Genomic DNA, 18,959 nt, shown 5'->3' with positions numbered 1-18,959 from the left:
GTGGTTCACACTAGATCCTTTGTCTGTAGGTTGATCTGGGTCAACTCATTTAAATGTAGTAGAGGTCAATTTAGTTGAGCATATTTGTTTGTTGGATATAGACTTTGGTCTGAGCGATACTGACTCTTCATCTAGAGAGCCTGAGTGATGCTCTCTTATTGAGGATGTAGTCTCTAGTGCAGAGGCATGTGGTCAAGGCTTCCAGGGGATAAAGTGAATCTCCAGCTCTTCAGCCCTGCTTTTTTTGTTTGTTTACTATTTGCTTGATGCAGTTTGATTTGTTGAGCATGCAGTCTGCCTAACCAGTCAAACTGCCTCAAGCAAAAAGTAAACAAATAAAAAAAATAAAGCAGAGCTCTAGGGCTGGGGATTCACCCAACCTCCTGAAGGTTCTGAAAGTACTGATTTGAACATGATTGGTCGAGCAGTTTCTGCCTGCTCAACCAATCAAATTCAGAGCAGTGCCCTCAGGGCCTTCAAGGGGTTAGGTGAATCCCCCAAAGGCCCTGGCCACACGCCACTGCTCCTATGGATCTTTTCAGACAATATAAAGAGGTTGGATTTAGACCTTTAAGATTCAGAAGGAAAATTTTGGGTTAATAAAGCAGGAGGAGGATTCTAAAACAACAGTTCTGTCCCTCTTTTACTAAAGCCTCTATCTTTTAATTATCCTAGAAAAGAATACAAGGAACTAGAGGTATGGAAAATAGGACTCAATTCTGTAAAAAATGTGTGCTGAGTCCTCAATTTTATAATGGCGCCTAACTTCTAGGTGCTAAGGAGCACAATTGTCAGTCATCTGCTAGGCTCTGTTTATAGAATCGAACCTAGTAGCGCCTAAGCAATCTTAGACACTGGTTGGTGTTGAATCCTTAGATGCACTCCCATTTCTACCAGGGTGTTCTTGGCCTAAATGAGTACGTCTAACTTAGGCGCCTACCAGAGCCATTGAAACCACGACCAAAATCCACCCCTAACCATACCTTCTCTCTGGTAGGCACCTCAGAGTAGATGCCTACCTTGCAGTGGTAGGTGCCTACCAGATAATTAAATTTTTTAAAATTGTTTTTAATGGTGTTTGTAAATTAATAACACCTATTAAGCCTAATTGAATATTTAAGTTAGGCGCCTAGATTGGCTAGGAATGCCGATCTAGGTGCCTAACTCCAGGTGCCATTTATAGAATCTGGGCCTAAGCATTATTCTATAAATGGTAGTCCAATTTGGGAGCTTTTTATAGAATAGTGCTTAGTGCCAGGATCCATGCCCAGTTTTGGGGGCAAGGATTTACACTAATTGAACCATTCAGTAACACTGCAAGCATATCCTAGAAGCACCTCCTGTCCCACCCTTGCTCCTCCCATGGTCTTGCCCCCTTTCTAGATCCCTGTAGAAAACTTTTATGTGCACATTTTTATAGAATAGCATCTATAAAGATGCACATGTAAATTCCAGTTAGCATCAACAATTGATTATTAGTATCCAATTATCGGTGTTAATTAGCTTGTTAAGCAATTGTACACTCAATTTTGGTGCATGCCCAAATATGCATGCACAGTTTTGAGCACTATATATAGAATTAGGGGGATAGTGTCTTTCTTGATTATCTGATTGTTTTTTTATTAAAATTATTCTGTTGACTTGTCATTCTTGACTTCTAATTTGCTTAGTTTGTCTTTGACACCCATTTATTAATTGTGGCAGTATTCAACAGTAGAAAAATGTTGATTTTTATTGACTTATAAACAATTAATTGCCTCACCCACAAGCTCTAGACAATGCATATAAAACCAATAGTAAAACAGTTCAGTGCAGCTAGCCAAACAATAATGAAAAAACATAAATCATGTAAAATATTTAGCCTCATTATATATTAAAATAACATGAATTAAATACAACTAGTGCCTTTGGTAGTGAGCACAATGTAACCCATAATATATCTCTCCAAAGAGGAATCAATAATAAATATTAAAGTAATGAAAGTGTTCTGCAGGACTTTTGTAAGTCTGAGGCTTACTCAAAGGTGAGACTAAACAAGCGAGACTTAAAAGCATTCCAATTTTCAAATAGTCTTTATTTCCAAGTGAAAATGGCTTAGAAGAGCATTCTATAAGGTTGGTGAAAAAGAAGAAAAAGTCTAAGCCATCCTAGACTTAGACCAGGGGTGTCCAATGTCGGTCCTCAAGGGCCGCAATCCAGTCGGGTTTTCAGGATTTCCCCAATGAATATGCATGAGATCTATGTGCATGCACTGCTTTCAATGCATATTCATTGGGGAAATCCTGAAAACCCGACTGGATTGCGGCCCTCGAGGACCGACATTGGACACCCCTGACTTAGACCATCTATTTTCCATTACTGCAGAGATGGCAGCCTAGAACCTATCGGTTCGGCCTCCCTGATTATATAGAAGGGGTCTGAGCCAAAAGGGGGGAAATTCTATAAGTTTTTTCCATGTGTGAAGCCCAGTATACACACTGCAATGAACTTTTAAAAAATTGCACAGCTGCATACATGCATAAAAAGTAGATGTGCAGAAAGTGTGCCTACTTTGGACACATCTATGCATAGGGATTCCTTAGGGTGTAGTATGGACAGAGGGGAGGTGGAGCTGTGATTATAAGCTTGTATTTTATAAAACATGCGTGTATACATGTACAGTACATGCATGTATTTACACCTTCTTTTCCAGAGGAGGTGTAAATTTTTGCCACCTGGTCCTTATACTTTTGGAAAGAGTAAATAAGTGATTCTTGTTTACTTGTTCCAGTTCGCTCATGATTTTATAGACCTCTGTCTACCCTCAATCATCTCTTCTCCAAGCTGAAGAGTCCTTAACTCTGTAGCATTTCCTAGTAGGGAAGTCATTCCATCCTCTCTCATTTTGATTGCCCTTTTCTGTACCTTTTCTAATTCAGCGTCTTGCATTTTTTTTCTGAGATGGGGTGATCAGAGCTGTGCACAATATTCAAAATGCAGACATAGCATGGAGTGGTACAAATATATTAAAATATTCTGTTTTATTCTGCATTTCTTTCCATTTTGTTCCTAATAATTCCTAACATTCTGTTTGCTTTCACAGCTACTGCACGCTGCGTAGAAGATTTCAACATATCAGTGATAATACCTAGACTTATTTCCTAGGTGGTGATTCCTAATGTGGAACCATGTATCATGTAGCTTTATTTTGGATTGCTTTTCCCTGCGTTTATGTTAGAATTCATGTACCATTTGAATGCCCATTCTCCTTGTCTCATAAGGTCCTCTTGCAATTTCTCACAATCTGCTTGTAATATTCTACTTAAAACAAAATTAGAATATAGCCTTCACATCTTCATTTTATTTCATCTCTCTCCAGGGTTATGAAGACTGGCTTCGACATAAAGCAGACAATGCAATGAACCAATATCCTGTCCATGTCATTCAGCATGGCAGGCTGGTTAGAAAACAAAGTCGAAAATTAAGAGTAAGTACTACATAATAGTATGAACTTCAGTTAAAAATATAGCCATGGCTGGAAAGTGGTCTGTAACTATGTATTGATATGTGTATCTTTATGAAAGTGATCATTGAGCTTGTTTGTATGTATTCAAGAGACTGAGAAACAAATAAACCTAACAGTGCCTGAATACCAACAGAAAAAAAAAGACTCTGGTCTAGTGGCTCAGATGGTAAGTGTGTATGTCCAAGTGGCAGGTTCCTGGTTTGGATCCTAGGCCTTCACTTCCGCTCCTTAGGCTAGCGAGGCTGGGGATGCTGCAAAGTAAATGGCCATAGTTTCTCAGAAAGGAGAGAGCCAATATGTGAGTGGCACCTAGACAATTGATCAGAGGTTCATGACTGTCAATTTTTGAAGGTACGGAAACCATTCTTTTGAGGTATTCTTTCTATAGTAGAACTGCAGTGATTAAATAATTTCTCTACCGTTTACTACAGTGTTGCAGTTCTTCCTATCTGTGATTCCTGTTCCCCAAAATTCTTTAGGATGAAGGAAGACAGGCCACATGACCTCTAACCTGGGATTGCTGGCCCCCTGTTTTCATGTGTGTGTATAGGAAGGGGATATAAAAATAGGAGAAAATAAAATCAGTGCTGGAGTAGCTTAGGGCTCCTTTTATTTTCATCACGCGTTAACCCCTGCGCTGGCCAAAAACTACCGCCTGCTCAAGCGCGGCCGGTGGTTTAGCGTGCGCTATTATGCGTGTTAAACTGCTAGCGCGACTTGATAAAAGGAGTCCTTAATGATTAGAGCCAACAACCAGCAAAACCGGGTTCTTTTTTTTTTTTTTTTATAAATCTTTATTGGTTTTCAAACTATGACAGTGCAATACAAATAAGAGAACAACAAATACTGCATACATTGCACTATTAACCGGGTTCTAATCCCACTGCTGTTGCTTGTGCTTTTAGTCAAGTCACTTAACCCTCTATTGCCTCTAGTACAGAATTAGATTGTAAGCCCTCTGCGGACAGGGAAATACCTAATGTACTTGAGTGTAACTCTCTGAATGTAACTCACCTTGAGCTACTACTGAAAGACTATGAGCCAAGTCCAAATAAATAAATGAATCAATTGCATTAGTTTCCAGCCTTGTTCCAAACAAGATGGAAGGTAAGAGAAACAGAGGGAGCTACTGGGTTCCCCAAAAATTAATTTATTCATATTCCTACTGTGCTGTCACTTATCTTATTTAGGGCTAGATTCACTAAGCAAACCGATCGGTTTGCGACCCCTACCTGATTCACTAACCTCGTGGTCGATCTGATTCCGATCCGCGCATGCAAATGAGGGTAAGCGGCATGCAAAGCAGGAAGGACGCGATTCACTAAACTTTTTCAACAACACCGACTGGGCTGGCCAATCTAAAAGGAAGCGACTGGTGGGGACCAGTCGCTCACGACCTTTCCTGTTCTCTGCGAACTTCTCCTGTCTTTCTACCCCGACTCTCTTACCCTGCTCAGCCGTGACTCACCTGCCCTGCTCAGCCCTGACTTTGCCTTTGTGCCTCAACTCTGCCTTTTTCTTCCTTCATGCCGCCCTGCTCAGCCCCATCTCTCCTTTCTTCATGCCACCCCTATACTCTCCTGCTCTTCCTCCCTTCCCTGCAGTGCGAGCCCATGATTTTAACCCACTTTAAACCCTTGGGTTAAAACCACGGGCTCGCACTGCAGGGAAGGGCGGCAGAGAGCAGATGAGTCGGGGCCAGTAAAAACAAAGTAAAAAAAAAAAAAACAACAAACAACAAAAAACCAGACAGCAAACACATGCGCAGACCATCTACAGGCAAAGTAGATGGTCTGCGCATGTGTTGGGATCGCTACCTAGCGATCCGTGTCATCAGATGGGGGCGTGCCTCCGATCACCCTATTTGAATATTCTTCCTTCCTGGCATCTTCTGGAATCCAATGGATTGCAGGATCTTAGGCAGCATAGTTTTACTAGAGGTAGGTTTTGTCAGATGAATCTAATTTTTTTGATGGAGAACACTAGATATAGTGTTAGATTTTAGAAAAAGCATTTAACATGGTTCTGTATAGACAACCTATCATTCTCGATATGGACCCCAAAGTGACTGACTGGTTTAGTAACTAGTTGAATGAAAGGCAGCAAAGGGTAGTGGTAAATGGAGTTCATTTTTGAGGAAAAGGGTGTTGCAAGTGGTATGCCACACTGATCAGTCCTTGTTCCAGTTCTTTAATATTTTTTTAAAACACTTGCGGAAAGGCTGTCTGGATGATACCAAAACCTGTGATAGGATAGACACTATAGATAGTATGGATAATGAGAGGGATTTAGGGCTTCTTCTATCAAACTGCGTTAGCAGTTTTTAGGTCAGAGAGCCGCACTGAATGGCCCACGCTGCTCCTGACGCTCATAGAGTTCCTATCAGCGTCAGGAGCAGCACGGGCCATTTAGCGCTGCTCTCTGCGCTAAAAACTGCTAGTGCAGTTTGATAGATGAGGCCCTCAGTGAAATTTGAAGAATGGTCTAGTATTTGGCAGTTAAGATATTATCCAAAAATATCAAAAAATATATATATTACTCACCAGAGGTGGGTTAAACACTCTCGATAAACATTTCATAAAAAGGTGGAGAAAAAATCCTCAAAATTCAAATAACAGCAGCCAACAATCAAAAAGTAATAAACGTTCAATACTGCTTCATTTCCTATGATAGGCAAAAAAACTCCACCACCACTGAAATAAATTTATCAAAGGGTGACTACTCAGGATGTGGGTAGGGTGGGACATTTCCATTGTGGCAAATGTGCGGTCTGTGATGTCATGCAGGAGGGCAGTATGGCATTGATTCCTGGGAGACGGGCAGTTAAGTTAAGATCCTGGACTACATGTGAAACAATTGGAGTGGTCTATGGAATGACACGCCCTCGTGGGCTTTCTTATATTGGCCACACCGCCAGAAGTTTTAAGACGCGGTTGTTTGAGCACCGGTCTAATATTGTACATCATAACCTGACCTGACACTGTGTCAAAGAACGGCACAGTTTTGAAGAATTAAAGTATTTTGCTTTGGAGCACATCCCTACTACTATTCCGCGTAGGGGCAATGTGAAATGACTTTTATACCAGCATGAACAGTGCTGGATTTTTTACTTGGATACCTTGTGGCCCAAGGGTCTCAATCAGAGGGTCGAATGGGTTGCATTTTATGGTTGATTGACAGCATCGGGAGGCGGTTTGTGGCCACCAGCTGTTCTGTGCTTCCGGTGTTGGTGATGTCTGCTGATCCTGGAAATGTCCCCGGAAGTGGAATCTTTTGGCTTCTTAAGCAACGGACATTTCTTGTGCCGGCATGCACAGAATGGAAGCAGAGTTTTGAGCTGTAATATTCCCTGACGAAGCCTCATGAGAGGTGAAACAAGGACTTGTTGGAAGAGGACATGGTGTGTGGAGTGTTTATCTTGTGAGCCAGACGTTTCTATCTACGGCGTTTTCTGGACCATGGTTCCCAAACTAAGTAAAACTTTTTGGGTTTTCTTTTCCTGTGCACAGTGATGGGTTTTTTCACCCTTTGATAAATTTATTTCAGTGGTGGTGGAGTTTTTTTTTGCCTATGATAGGAAATTAAGCAGTATTCAACGTTTATTACTTTTTGATTGTTGGCAGCTATTATTTTAATTTTGAGGATTTTTTCTCCACCTTTTTATGAAATGTTTATCGAGAGTGTTTAACCCACCTCTGGTGAGTAATATATATATATACTAGTTGTTTAGCCCGTTACATTAACGGGTGCTAGCAGCCCTTTTTACTTCCTCCCTGTCCAGCAGCACCCCCACCCATTCCCTGCTCCCCCTATATAGCAGTAGCCCTTTTCCTTTTATCTCCCCCTGTTCAGCATCACCCCATTTCCAGCTCCCCATATCCAGCAGTAACTATTCTCCTTTGCAGGAGCCCTTCTCCCTTCCTTTTATCCCCCCCCCCCTCCCGGTCTAGCAGTACCTCTTCCCTGCTTCCCCTATCCAGCAGTAGGCCTCCCTTCCTGTTACCTCCCCCCCTGTCCAGAATCACCTCTTCCCCGCTCCTCCTGTACTGCAGCACCCCCTTACCTGCTCCCCCTGTCCAGTCCGGTGATCTCCAGCCAACAGGATGGCTCCTGCAGGGAGTCTAGTTCCTGTCCGGTCCGCGCCAGGCGTGCGAGCCTGCTCCGCCCCCTCCCGACCTGCTGGTAGTATTTGAATTAGACCCGATGGTTCCTGTTGAGGGAAGCACTCCTCACCGGACTCAGCGGTGAACTCCAGCCATCGGGCCGACATCCGCCTTGGTTTGTTGTTTTTTTTTAGTTGAAAGATGCGGCGGTGGCTCCTCTCATGATCCCCGCCTGCGTCGGAAGTTCAACGCAGGCGGGGATCGTGAGATTAGCCACCGCCGCGTCTTTCAAAGAATCGTAAGCCGCGCATGCACACTTCCTATGTGTCAAATGCAGGGCTCACGTGACAGTGGATCGCAGGCGCTCCTCTTGCTCTCTGGCTGGTGTTAACGTCTGGGGCATTTTTTATTGTTATGTGTAATCAAGGCAGAGATGAGAAGTGGCTCGAGCCGACGCGCTTGTGCTGGGGACTCGTACAGTCCAGTCCTTCTGGAGAGTGTAGGGCAGTGGGGCCGTAGTAAGAGCGGGGCATGCTGCAGTCTTGGCGGCCACGGACATACGGATCATGGAAGCACGCCGATAAGACTGCGCATGCGCCGCCTACGGTTTTATTATATAGATTTTTTTATATTTTTGGATTTAGTTATTACTCTGATTTTTTCTTGTGAGTTAAGATATTATGCCAAAAACGGGAAGGCCATGCAGTTTGGCTGCAAAAATCCAAGTGGAATGGTAATCTATACTATAGAGGTGAATTACTGTGAATGAAAGAGTGTTATTGGGGAATGATTGTATCTAATGATATTAAGGTTGCCAAACAGGTGAAACAGGCAGCATCAAGATCCTGATGGATACTTGCTACATAGGGAGAGGAATAACCAGCAGGAGAAACCGTTCTGAGCTCCCCTCGGAGAGCGGTATAGAAAATTGAATAAATAAGAAAGGAGGTAATAGTGCCTTTGAATAAGTCTCTGTTTTGACCTCACAGTTCTGGAGACTACACCTTCAAAATGATTGTAACTGGTATTGAGCTTAGTTTTGGAAATGACAAGTAATTGTATCCCTAATATAAATACATTATAGATTATGAGATCTTGGATGCTCTGCTTGGTTAGAAAAGTTACAGTACAGTTCATTACTTGCTCTGCTACTGATATATATGATCATCTTTGGGAAAAGTGACGTAACCAAAAATGAGTTTTTAATTAACTCAGTTACAGCGTACAGTTTTGTAATACATCAGCCCAATGGATCCCATCCTTTTATGTGAAAAAAATAAGTTACAGAAGTTTGAACATGTCATTTTTGCAGACTGGCTGTTTTTCATGACATGGGTTCATAAGCATTCTCAACCTTTTGGATATGCTACTTTAGTAACCATTTCCCAGAGAAGGCCACATATGGATATGCATTTTATTCCATTAAATACATTAGGAACAATGTAGCTTTCTTATAGGTTGGAGACATTGTGATGGTCAAAGAAGATGAAACATTTCCATGTGACTTAATAATATTATCATCGAGCAGGGAAGATGGAACATGTTTTGTAACCACAGCAAGCTTGGATGGAGAATCTAGCCACAAGGTAATAAATACTATATACATTCTTTCTTCCACAAGATCTAACATCATGAGATTATGAAGCCTGTTAATGCCAACTCCAAAATGAGGGTTCTTCTACCAACGTCCATAAACTCAAGAAAACTTTTTTAAAAATTGGTATTGGATTAAGGGCTCCTTTTACGAAGCCGCGTTAGTGGCTTTATCGCACGCACCTTTTTAGCGCGCGCTAACCCCTGCGCTCGCTGAAAAACTACCACCTGCTCAAGAGGAGGCGGTAGCGGCTAGCGCGGCCAGCAAATTAGCGCGCTCTATTACGCGTTAAACCACTAATGTAGCTTCGTAAAAGGAGCCCTAAATAATTTTTGACTAGTTTTAGAGGCCAAAACCTCCTTCCTTAGCTCAGGACAGCACACTGCTGTTATGGCATACAGTTCTGACCCAAGACAGGAGATTTTGACATCTGAAAGCTAGTTTAAAAAAAAAGTATTTAGTTCAATAAAAAGGTTGCCACTTTATTTCCAGTTTTTTTCTTTTTATTTATTCTTTAATGTGAACTAATGTAGCTGCCACATTACTTCATCCATTTTAAATTAAAAGTAAAATTATTTTTCACTGAGGAGAAATGGGCATTATGGGCTTGATTCTCGAAAACGTGTATCCCAATGGCAGGCAGCAATATGTGTCCTACTGCCATCTGGTAGCCGTTTGGAATTCACGTAAAAAAAAAAAACCTCAAACAACTCTCCGAGGCAGGATGCCCACATTGTAGGCTTCCGAGCGTGTCTACAGAGACACGGTGCATCTACGTAGATGTGTTGTGATGGTTAAGCATGCCCAAGGCGGGGCATGAGTGTGGCTTCACCCAGAAGTGGCCTTGAGTGGGCTTAAGTGCCGCTGCACCTCTGCATAGACATTTGACAGACGCCTTAAATGTTGGCCTGCAAAATGCTGGCCTACATTTCAGCCGTCTGACTGGGACTGTAGATGTGATTCTCTTTTGGACGCCAACGCATGATTGACATGCGATCAGCAGTCGCTTCTTGGGCGGCCACTCATGTCAGCATCCAGAAGAGAATTAGGCTGTATATTCTTATACATGGGTGTTATCATTCACAGAACTCTGTGCGGACACAGAAGATACTGCCAGGCTCATGTTTATTTAATATTTAAACTTTCCTAAAGTCATGATCCTGGCAGCTAATGCATTCTACATGTGAGAATATAATGCCTGCTTGTCCTCGGAGAAAACAAAAGGTACTTACCTGTATCAGGTGTTCTCAGAGGACAGCAGGCATATATTCTCACAACCCACCCACCTCCCTTAGTTGGCCTTTTAGATTTTTTTACTATACTGCTGATCCCTTGCATCGACATTGGGTGGGAAGACACCTGTGCGCATGTGGTGGGGACACTGACTCAGAGATTTAAAGTAACAGTACAATTGGCAGTGTCCACACCAGGTTCCATGGATGACATCACCTACATGTGAGAATATATGTCTGCTGTCCTCAGAGAACACCTGCTACAGTTTAGTATTAGAGAATGACACTGTGACTATTACCCATGGATAGCAGCAGGTAACCTGCCAAAATGAGGATGGAAAAAACATGGTCGCTGTGGGTTCGGGGACAAGGCCATTCACCACCCCATGGAGCAGTGAATGGCCTCGTCCCCGCAGTTAATTGAGGGAATGTGCGCAAAATCTCCGATCGTGCAATCCAGCAACCTCCTCCCTTCTTCCTCCCAATTGCAGTCAGGGCATCTCCCTCCCTCCTTCCCTTCTCTGGCAATTTTTAGTTTTCTCTCAACAAGCAACTGGAGCCTTGAAGTTGCGTTTGGCTGCCAGAAAGTTCTCCTCTCATGCAACTGGAAACAGGAAGTTGAATCAGAGGAGAAGTTTCCAGCAGCTGCATGCAACTTCAAGGCTCTGGCTGCTTGTTGAGAGAAAACTAAAAATCGCCAGGGAAGGGAAAGGGATGGAGATGCCCAGACTGCGATTGGGAGGAAGGAAGGAGGGAGGGGGATGCTGGGCTGTGTAAAGGGTGCTGAAGGGAAGTGGGGGGGTGTGTGTGTGAAAGGAACAAATGCTGAAGGGAAATAGGGAAGAGAGAGTGGGGAGAAGACACTGAAGGAAAGTGGGTAGGAGAGAGTGCAACAGACACTGAAGGTAACTGGATGGAAGGAGGGGATAAAGAAAGGCACATGCTGAATTGGGGAGACAGATACCAGATCTGAGGGGAGGAAAGGAGAGATGCTATAAACCACCTAGGGGAGGGAAGGAAAGATGGAAGGGAAGAAGACAGATGCAAGACTAGGGGGGAACGGAGGGAAGACGATGGGTGCCAGACCAATGGGGGTGGGGATGGAGGGAGAGATTGAAGGGAGAGGCACAGTAACAGAGTATATGGAAGAGGCAGAGAGAAGGCAGACAATGGATGGAAGGAATTGAATGAGGAGAAGATGAGGAAAGCAGAAACTGGACAACAAAGGTAGAAAAAAAATTTCAAATTTTTTTTTTTTTTTTTTGCTTTAGGATAAAGTTGTATATTAGTTGTGTTGATAAATATTTATAAACAAAGTCCTGCCAGCTGAAGAGCTCTTTCTCTTGTTTGGCAGCCAGAACTTTGATTTATAAAATAACAATTGTACAGAATATTGTTTATTTTTATACTTTAATAAAATAAGTTCAGTATAAAACTATTTAAGGCTTGTGTGGATGGGATCAGATGGTTTGTGGGGATGGGGACCAAGTTCGGGGAGACAGGTACGAGCTCACAGGGACAGGGCGGAGACAGGGAAAATAATTTTTCCCCGTGTCATTCTCTAGTTAGTATGTTTGGGTTTTCTTCCTTTTTTGTCCTGTGTTGGTCCCAGTCTCTGATTACTGCTTTCCTGTCTTCTACCGCTTTCCAAGAATCTCATGCCAATTCATCATTTTTCACTCTCCTTCCATTTTCTTCACTTCTTCCTCTACATTCAACTCAATCATTGATCTGTTCCTTTCAGTTTTCTTCCATTTTCTTCTGCCTCTCTACCCTCTTAGATTTCATTCATTTTTCTTAGCCAGTCTTTCCACTTGCTCTACACATAGCTTTCCATGTCTTTCCCTTATCCTGGTCATTATATTCCCCTTCCTCTTATTCCTCAACTTTTATTAGCTCTTTCCTCTCTTCATACCATACAACATCCCTTCTCTCTCTCTCCACATCCCACACTCACCTTTTATCATTGCTGTTGTTCATCTGTGCCCCCAGCATGCATCATTACCCCTCTCTATCTCTCTCTCCTATGTATCTCTGCTCAGTTTCTGTCTTTCTCACTCCCCTCCAATATTGTCCCTTGTCTGTCTGTCTGTCTGTCTGTCTCTCTCTCTCATGCCATCCAATAATATCTCATTTCTGTCTTCCCCTACCTGCTCACCACCAAGCAACATGTTCCCTCCCTCTTGCTTGCAGCTCATACTGGCTGTATGGGCAAATCAGGAGAAGCACATTTTTTAAATAATTATGTGATTTTAATAATTTTAAAGTTATTTTACTTTCATTTCAGACATATTTTGCCATTCAGGATACAAAGGCATTCCACACTGAACAAGATATCGATACACTGCATGCAACTGTTGAATGTGAACAGCCTCAGCCTGATCTGTATAAGTAAGAAAATAGTTTTATTTGTCATTTAATAAATATTTATATCCTTACTTTGTTGTTATATAAAAGTCTGTCACATCAAAGTATGTATTTTAGTTTATGGTCAGTTTAGTAAATACTAAATATATTTCAGCATTTTAAGGCACACTTACACCATCAGTTCAAACTGACATTGACTTGCTTTAACTTTTGGCACCTAACTGTAGGTGCACCAATGCTGACCAGCTTGTATTCCATAATGGAATCTTGGCACCCAGAGGCCATTATAGAATTTGTGTTAAGCATATGGCATCAGGGTACCTAATCTTGGCACCTGTTTAAAGAATTGCCACCTTAGCTTTTGCAGTTGGTACTTCAGTTCTTTCTTCAGTTACACCTTTCACACACCTGTGTCCTGAGCAATTGGATGAGGGTCTTCATTCTTCTGCTTTGTGGCTTGATTTTGAGTTTGATAAACTAGCTTTCCTATAATATAGCAAGGTAGTTTGCATAATTATAATTAAAACCAAAAAAGAAAAATTAATAAAGGAAGGAGAGAAGTTAATAAAATGTAAAAAAAACCAAAACCCTCCCTTGTTACCTACTCAGGAGTCTTCCAGTTTGTTGACAGGTTGAAGTTTTCTTTCCTTTTCTGACACTGTATTATACTGTAGTTCCTATGCCTTTCTTCTGAAATGCTAATGGAGTCATTCTGTTGAGAACACACAAATGTTTTATGAACTATATACAGCAGCTGCTTTATTTGAGAACTAGTCTTATAGCCCGTTACATTAACGGGTGCTAGAATATATGTGTGTGTGTCTCTCTTTATTTCTTTCTCTCTCTCTCTCTCTCCTTAGCCGCTTTCTTTCTTTCTGTCTTTCTTTTTCCTTGGCTGTCCATCACCACCCCTTGCCTGCTCCCCCTGTCCATTCTCCCTTCCTTTTATCTCCCCTGTGTCCATCACCACCCCTTCACAGGTCTCCTTATGCAGCAGCAGCCCTTCTCCCTTTGTTTTACCTCCCCCCTGTCCAGCAGCACCTTCCTTCTCCCCCTGTCCAACATTAGGCCTCTGTTCCTTTTTCTTCACCCCCCCCCCATCCATCAGCACCTCTTTCCTTCTCCCCCTGTCCAGCAGTAGGCATCCCTTCCTTTTTCTCCCCCCTCCTCCTTCTTATCCCTATGATACACTTACCTTGCTCTGCCTGAGATCAGAGGTTCCCGACAGCCGCCCAGTTGCACCCATTGGAAAAGTTCCCTCTGCGGCATCCCGCACCCCTCCTGACGCGACTCCCGCTGTCCCGCACCTGCCCCTGTGTCTTTCTTCTTGTCTTTCTGTGTCCCTTCCTCCGTCTGTATGTCCAAAGCAGCATTTCCTCCCCCCACACCAGCTCCCTGTGTACCTGCCCCTGTGTCTTTCTTCTTGTCTTTCTGTCTTCCTTCCTCCCTCTGTCTGTCTGTGCAAAGCTGCATTCCCTCCCCCTTCCATTTCCCTCCCCCCACACCAGTTCCCTGTGCCTGCATTAGCGTTTCCTCTACCCTCTTTCCCTTCCCACAGTCGCGACTACAAACGCGGGCCCGAGTCCTTTGCCCCCCCCCCCTTTCCCTTCCCTTCCTGCGGGCCCGACTACACATGGCGATTCAAGCAGCGTGTGCAGCACTCTTCACACGCTGCTTCGGGCCCTTCTACTGCCCTGATGTGCCAGAGTAAATCAGGGCAGTAGAAGGGCCCGAAGCAGCGTGTGAAGAGTGCAGCACACGCTGCTTGAATCGCCAGTCGGGCCCGCGGTAAGGGAAGGGGAGGGGGTGGCAAATGAGTCGGGTCCCGGACAGCGGAAAGTTGCTGGGCTCCTCGGTGGGGGCGCTGAGTGGCCGCGATCCCTCTCCTCCCAGACCCTCCCCCCCCCCCCCCCCGGAGGAACGGAGATCGATTTGCCGCCATTTTGAAGATCGTTCTGCCCTGCTCCTTGCCTTAGTATATTTTTAAGTTGAAAGACACGGCGGCGGTGGCTCCTCTCAAGATCCCCGACTGCATTGGACTTCCGACGCAGGTGGGGATCCTGAGAGGAGCCGCTGCCTGGTCTTTCAACTTAAAAATATAGTAAGGCAAGGAGCAGGGCAGAGCAAAGAATATTGATTCCCATAAGATCATCCGCCTCAGGGGAGGAGAGAGGACTTCAGGCAAGGAGCAGGGCAGATCAAAAAACAGCACGGGCCGACAGCCGCCGTGTCCGACATCCGTCTCGGCGGAGAAGAGAGAGTGTTTCGGGCGCATGCCACTCCTATCTGAGATGCTGTACATCTCACGGAAAACGGACGCATGCGATGGAACTGCGCATGCACGGCCTAGCGTTTTATTATATTAGATTGTAGCTATGTCTGACAATTCAAAGGGACCTGCCTCTATAAACCAGAAGCAACAGCAATATTTATACTAGGGGGTGCTGAAAAGTTCTCACCCAACCAAGAAGAGAATAATGTGGGTATGGTTCAATCAATGATCTAAAACAATGTCAAAATAGAGAATGTTGTTTCTGCAAATTGGCACTTAACGAAATAAAATAACACACTTTTCAGTGGCAAAATAATACTCAGAATTTAGGAAGTTGGTTGGTTGGGCTGAGAACTTTTCAGCACCCCCCTCCTAGTGAAGTGTAGATATATCTGTGCTCTAATCCTTGAGATACAAGGGTGAACACAGAGACAGAATTGGGAGAAGGTGCAAACACTTTCACATAGGAAGTCTTCATTTCTTTAACTAAGAAGCCAACTTAATTTGCAAACATCTTTAATCATTATTGCAAACAATATATTTAGTTGGTATAGAATGGCATTTCAAATGTGTTTCTTACTATTTTACTCTTCTTTTTTTTCTTTTTACAAGATTTGTTGGTCGAATTAATATTTACCATGCTGGAGATGAACCTCGTGCAAGGTGAGTATAATACTCTTTAACTACTTGAAAGCAAATAACTTCATTCAAGAATTTCAGATCACAAGATATATTGAACCAATATCAATGTATAACAATATTTTTTGCCTTAATGATAATGTAAAAAAATGCAAACGAATACCCCCCCCTTTTTTTTTTATTAAGTCATGATAGAAGTTTCTGCCACGGCTTGGGGTGCTAAATGCTCTAACGCTGCTCTGATGCTCATAGAATCCTATGAGTGTTGGAGAATTTAGCACTAAGGGCCATGGTAGAAACCTCTTATCAAGACTTAGGGCTCCTTTTACTAAGGTGTGCTAGCGGTTTTAGCGTGCGCTTAGCGCGCGCTACAATGCCACACACGCTAGACGCTAACGCCTCTGTAGAGCTTGCATTAGTATTTTCCATTTAGCACGGGGTTTGCGTGTGCTAATCTTCAGCGCGTGCTAAAAACGCTAGTGCACCTTAGTAAAAGGAGCCCTTAGTAAAGTGTCTTACTCCATAGTATTTATGCACTTATGGAAAGGAAATATATACTTGGGAAAATGAGATATCTTGCTGACACAACATACGTTTAGGGAAGAGGGAGCCACTAGCAAACTGCTGTAATATTTACGCCAGACATAGCTAAAAGCACATAACTATTTTGTGTCTGAAAACGCTTCTAAGGCTTAGATTATTGTAAAAAAATTCATTAAAAAAGTAGAACGGTAGTCTCTGGATGATGCAAGAAAAGTTTATTTAAAATAATGTGGCTATTAAAAATTAAAAATATAAAAATAATACACTACAAAACATAAAAAGCAACAATTCTTATATTCAGCAATATAATAATCAGTTTGCTCACAGTGAAGATCAGTGTATCCAGCAATATAATAGTTCATATGATCCAAAGAACCAGTTTGCTTGCAATGAAGATTAGTGTGTGTTCAGGTGAACATATTGTTCAAAAAAACAGTTTGCTCACAGTGAGGATCAGTTATGATCAGGTGAACATATTGTATGAACAATATGTTCATCTGATCATAGCTTATCTTCACTGCGAGCAAACTGGATCTTTGAATCATATGAATTATTGTATTGCTGGACACACAGATCTTCACTGCGAGCAAACTGATTATTATATTGCTGAGTATAAGAATTGTTGCTTTTATGTTTTGTAACATATTGTTTTTATATTTATATCTTTAATTTTTAATATCCATATTATTTTAAATAAACTTTTCCTGCATCATCCAGAAACTACCATTCAACTTTTTTTCTATGCATTATTTTCAGCCATCCTGATATTTCCGTAGCTATAATTTTTCAGCTTTTTGGCAGATTTTGGAGCATATGAGGTTGGGGTCTTCTTTAAAATTCCAAATTTTGCCTTGATATCCAGTGATGTACAGTTCGTCCTTGGACAACTGTGATTTTTTCCCCTAGAATAAACTGATTGCCTTCGTCCTTTATGAGTTTGTAGGGAAGTTAATTGATCGGAGTTCAGACCACAATATGTTAAAGCCACGTATCTTAAATTTAATCACACAGTGACTTGACAAATCTGACCTGTTGACGAACAGTATTAATCTATCCTTTTCAGAAGCAGAATTCCTAAACCTGCAGAGACAATAGTGAACTGCTGAAGGAAGGAGTGGGATTAGAAGGATCCTTTTACAATAATGGGCATGGGAGAAATCAGGCCCTAACTATGGGGTCCTTTTACTAAAACTTGGTGCAAGCTAAATGCTACATATTCTATTTTATAGCTATGGACCACATGGCACTGTGGGCCATGTCTATTAGTGCGTGCTAATCTGTATTTTAAGGGCCTATGTGGTGGTAGGTAAAGATTTACAGAATCACATAGAAACTTACTTAACATTGTACAGCAAAATCTATGCCACAGGCTCCGACAAATCCTGTCAATGTGTCGCATAAAGGCATTTAAAGAATCCAAGATAGGGAATATCTGACCACAGTTGGGCCAATCAAACTGTACGTTCTACATTCCAGAGGTAATCACAGGAATGTCACATGACTATTCAAGAGCAGGAGAAAAGCAGGGAAAAATGTGAAAGAACAAAGTTTAGTAGGGCCAGTCACACAGCTGAAAAATAACAAAGGTAAACACAGGTGAGTATATTACATGGTGTCTGGAAAAAACAGGACTCCTTACATAGTTTCAAAACACTTTGCAATTGTTTAAACGTTTAGGGGCCCTTTTGCTTACCCTTAAAGTACCTACTTCTATTTATCATTTATCATACATTAACTGTCAGTATTTTCTATCCTTTGTGCTAATCCCACATGAAATTAGGCTTCAAACTGATTTTTACACCAGATAGTATGTATTTCCAGTTTCCAGTTTCTAAAACGTGATCAGCGGGATCAGTAGTGTGGAGCTTGCCCGCATGTTGAGGCCGCTTTTAGTGTGGCTGGAAAATGGCCGCATTTCCTATTTTCCCCGATAATGGCCACGTACTAATTTCCTAATAAGCCGCTTTGGCTTCCCATTCTATTCAGGACCCTGTTCAAGGAATGTATCAGTGTGTGTTACAAGAGGAAAAAGGGAGGAAATTTTGCTATTATAAAAAAAAAAAAGCAAGTTTGCTAATATCCATTATAGTCAAAATATTGTCAAACTGCCAAGGAAAAAGCACAGTTCTCATGGCTAGCTCAAAGAAGAGGGAAATGCTTTCATCTACATACTTTTATTCCCCCCCCCCCAAAAAAAAAAAAAAAAAAAAACTGCTGGAAGGTTGGTGAAAAATATCCATTCCCCAAATCCTTTCATGGTGCCAGTTAGCCCAGCAACAGGCTAACAGCAGCATTGACTTTTAGTCGTTAAAATATAGTGGTCCATAGTTTGTCAGTGTGGTCTATAAATATTAGCAAATTGCATACAGCTCAAATAAAAATTTGACTTTGTTAATAATGGTGAATACTGTATGCAGTGATATAAGAATCAATGCATGAATGTTTTATTATTTCTCCTTTGAAACTACCAAAACTTTGGGCTCCTTTTACAAAACCGCGCTAGCGGTTTAACACGCGTAATAGTGTGCGCTAGCTGCTACTGCCTCCTCTTGAGCAGGCGGTAGTTTTTCTGCCGGTGCGCTTGATGAAAAGTCACGCGCGCTAAAGCCGCTAACGCGGCTTTGTAAAAGGAGCCCTTTGGTCAAGAAGGTCCAGTTTATGACAGTTGAATCTATTTTATATCCCTTTGTCCATTTGTCATCCA

At 42.3% G+C, this 18,959-nt stretch overlaps 1 protein-coding gene across 2 annotated transcripts in view; it reads left to right on the top strand.

The window, feature by feature from the left end:
• Positions 1-18,959, top strand: part of ATP11A (ATPase phospholipid transporting 11A) — a 413,748-nt gene that overhangs the window by 257,259 nt on the left and 137,530 nt on the right. For both annotated transcript variants that reach the window (XM_033948051.1, XM_033948052.1), the window contains exons 5-8: positions 3,359-3,466; positions 9,066-9,194; positions 12,722-12,825; positions 15,686-15,736. In XM_033948051.1, the coding sequence (XP_033803942.1) occupies positions 3,359-3,466; positions 9,066-9,194; positions 12,722-12,825; positions 15,686-15,736 (392 nt within the window). The remainder of the gene's footprint in view (positions 1-3,358; positions 3,467-9,065; positions 9,195-12,721; positions 12,826-15,685; positions 15,737-18,959) is intronic.

This window comes from Geotrypetes seraphini, chromosome 6 (genome assembly GCF_902459505.1).
Source record: "Geotrypetes seraphini chromosome 6, aGeoSer1.1, whole genome shotgun sequence".
NCBI lineage: Eukaryota > Metazoa > Chordata > Amphibia > Gymnophiona > Dermophiidae > Geotrypetes > Geotrypetes seraphini.
The sequence above is the reverse complement of the archived record's forward strand: the minus strand, read 5'-3'. Positions and strand labels throughout refer to the sequence as shown.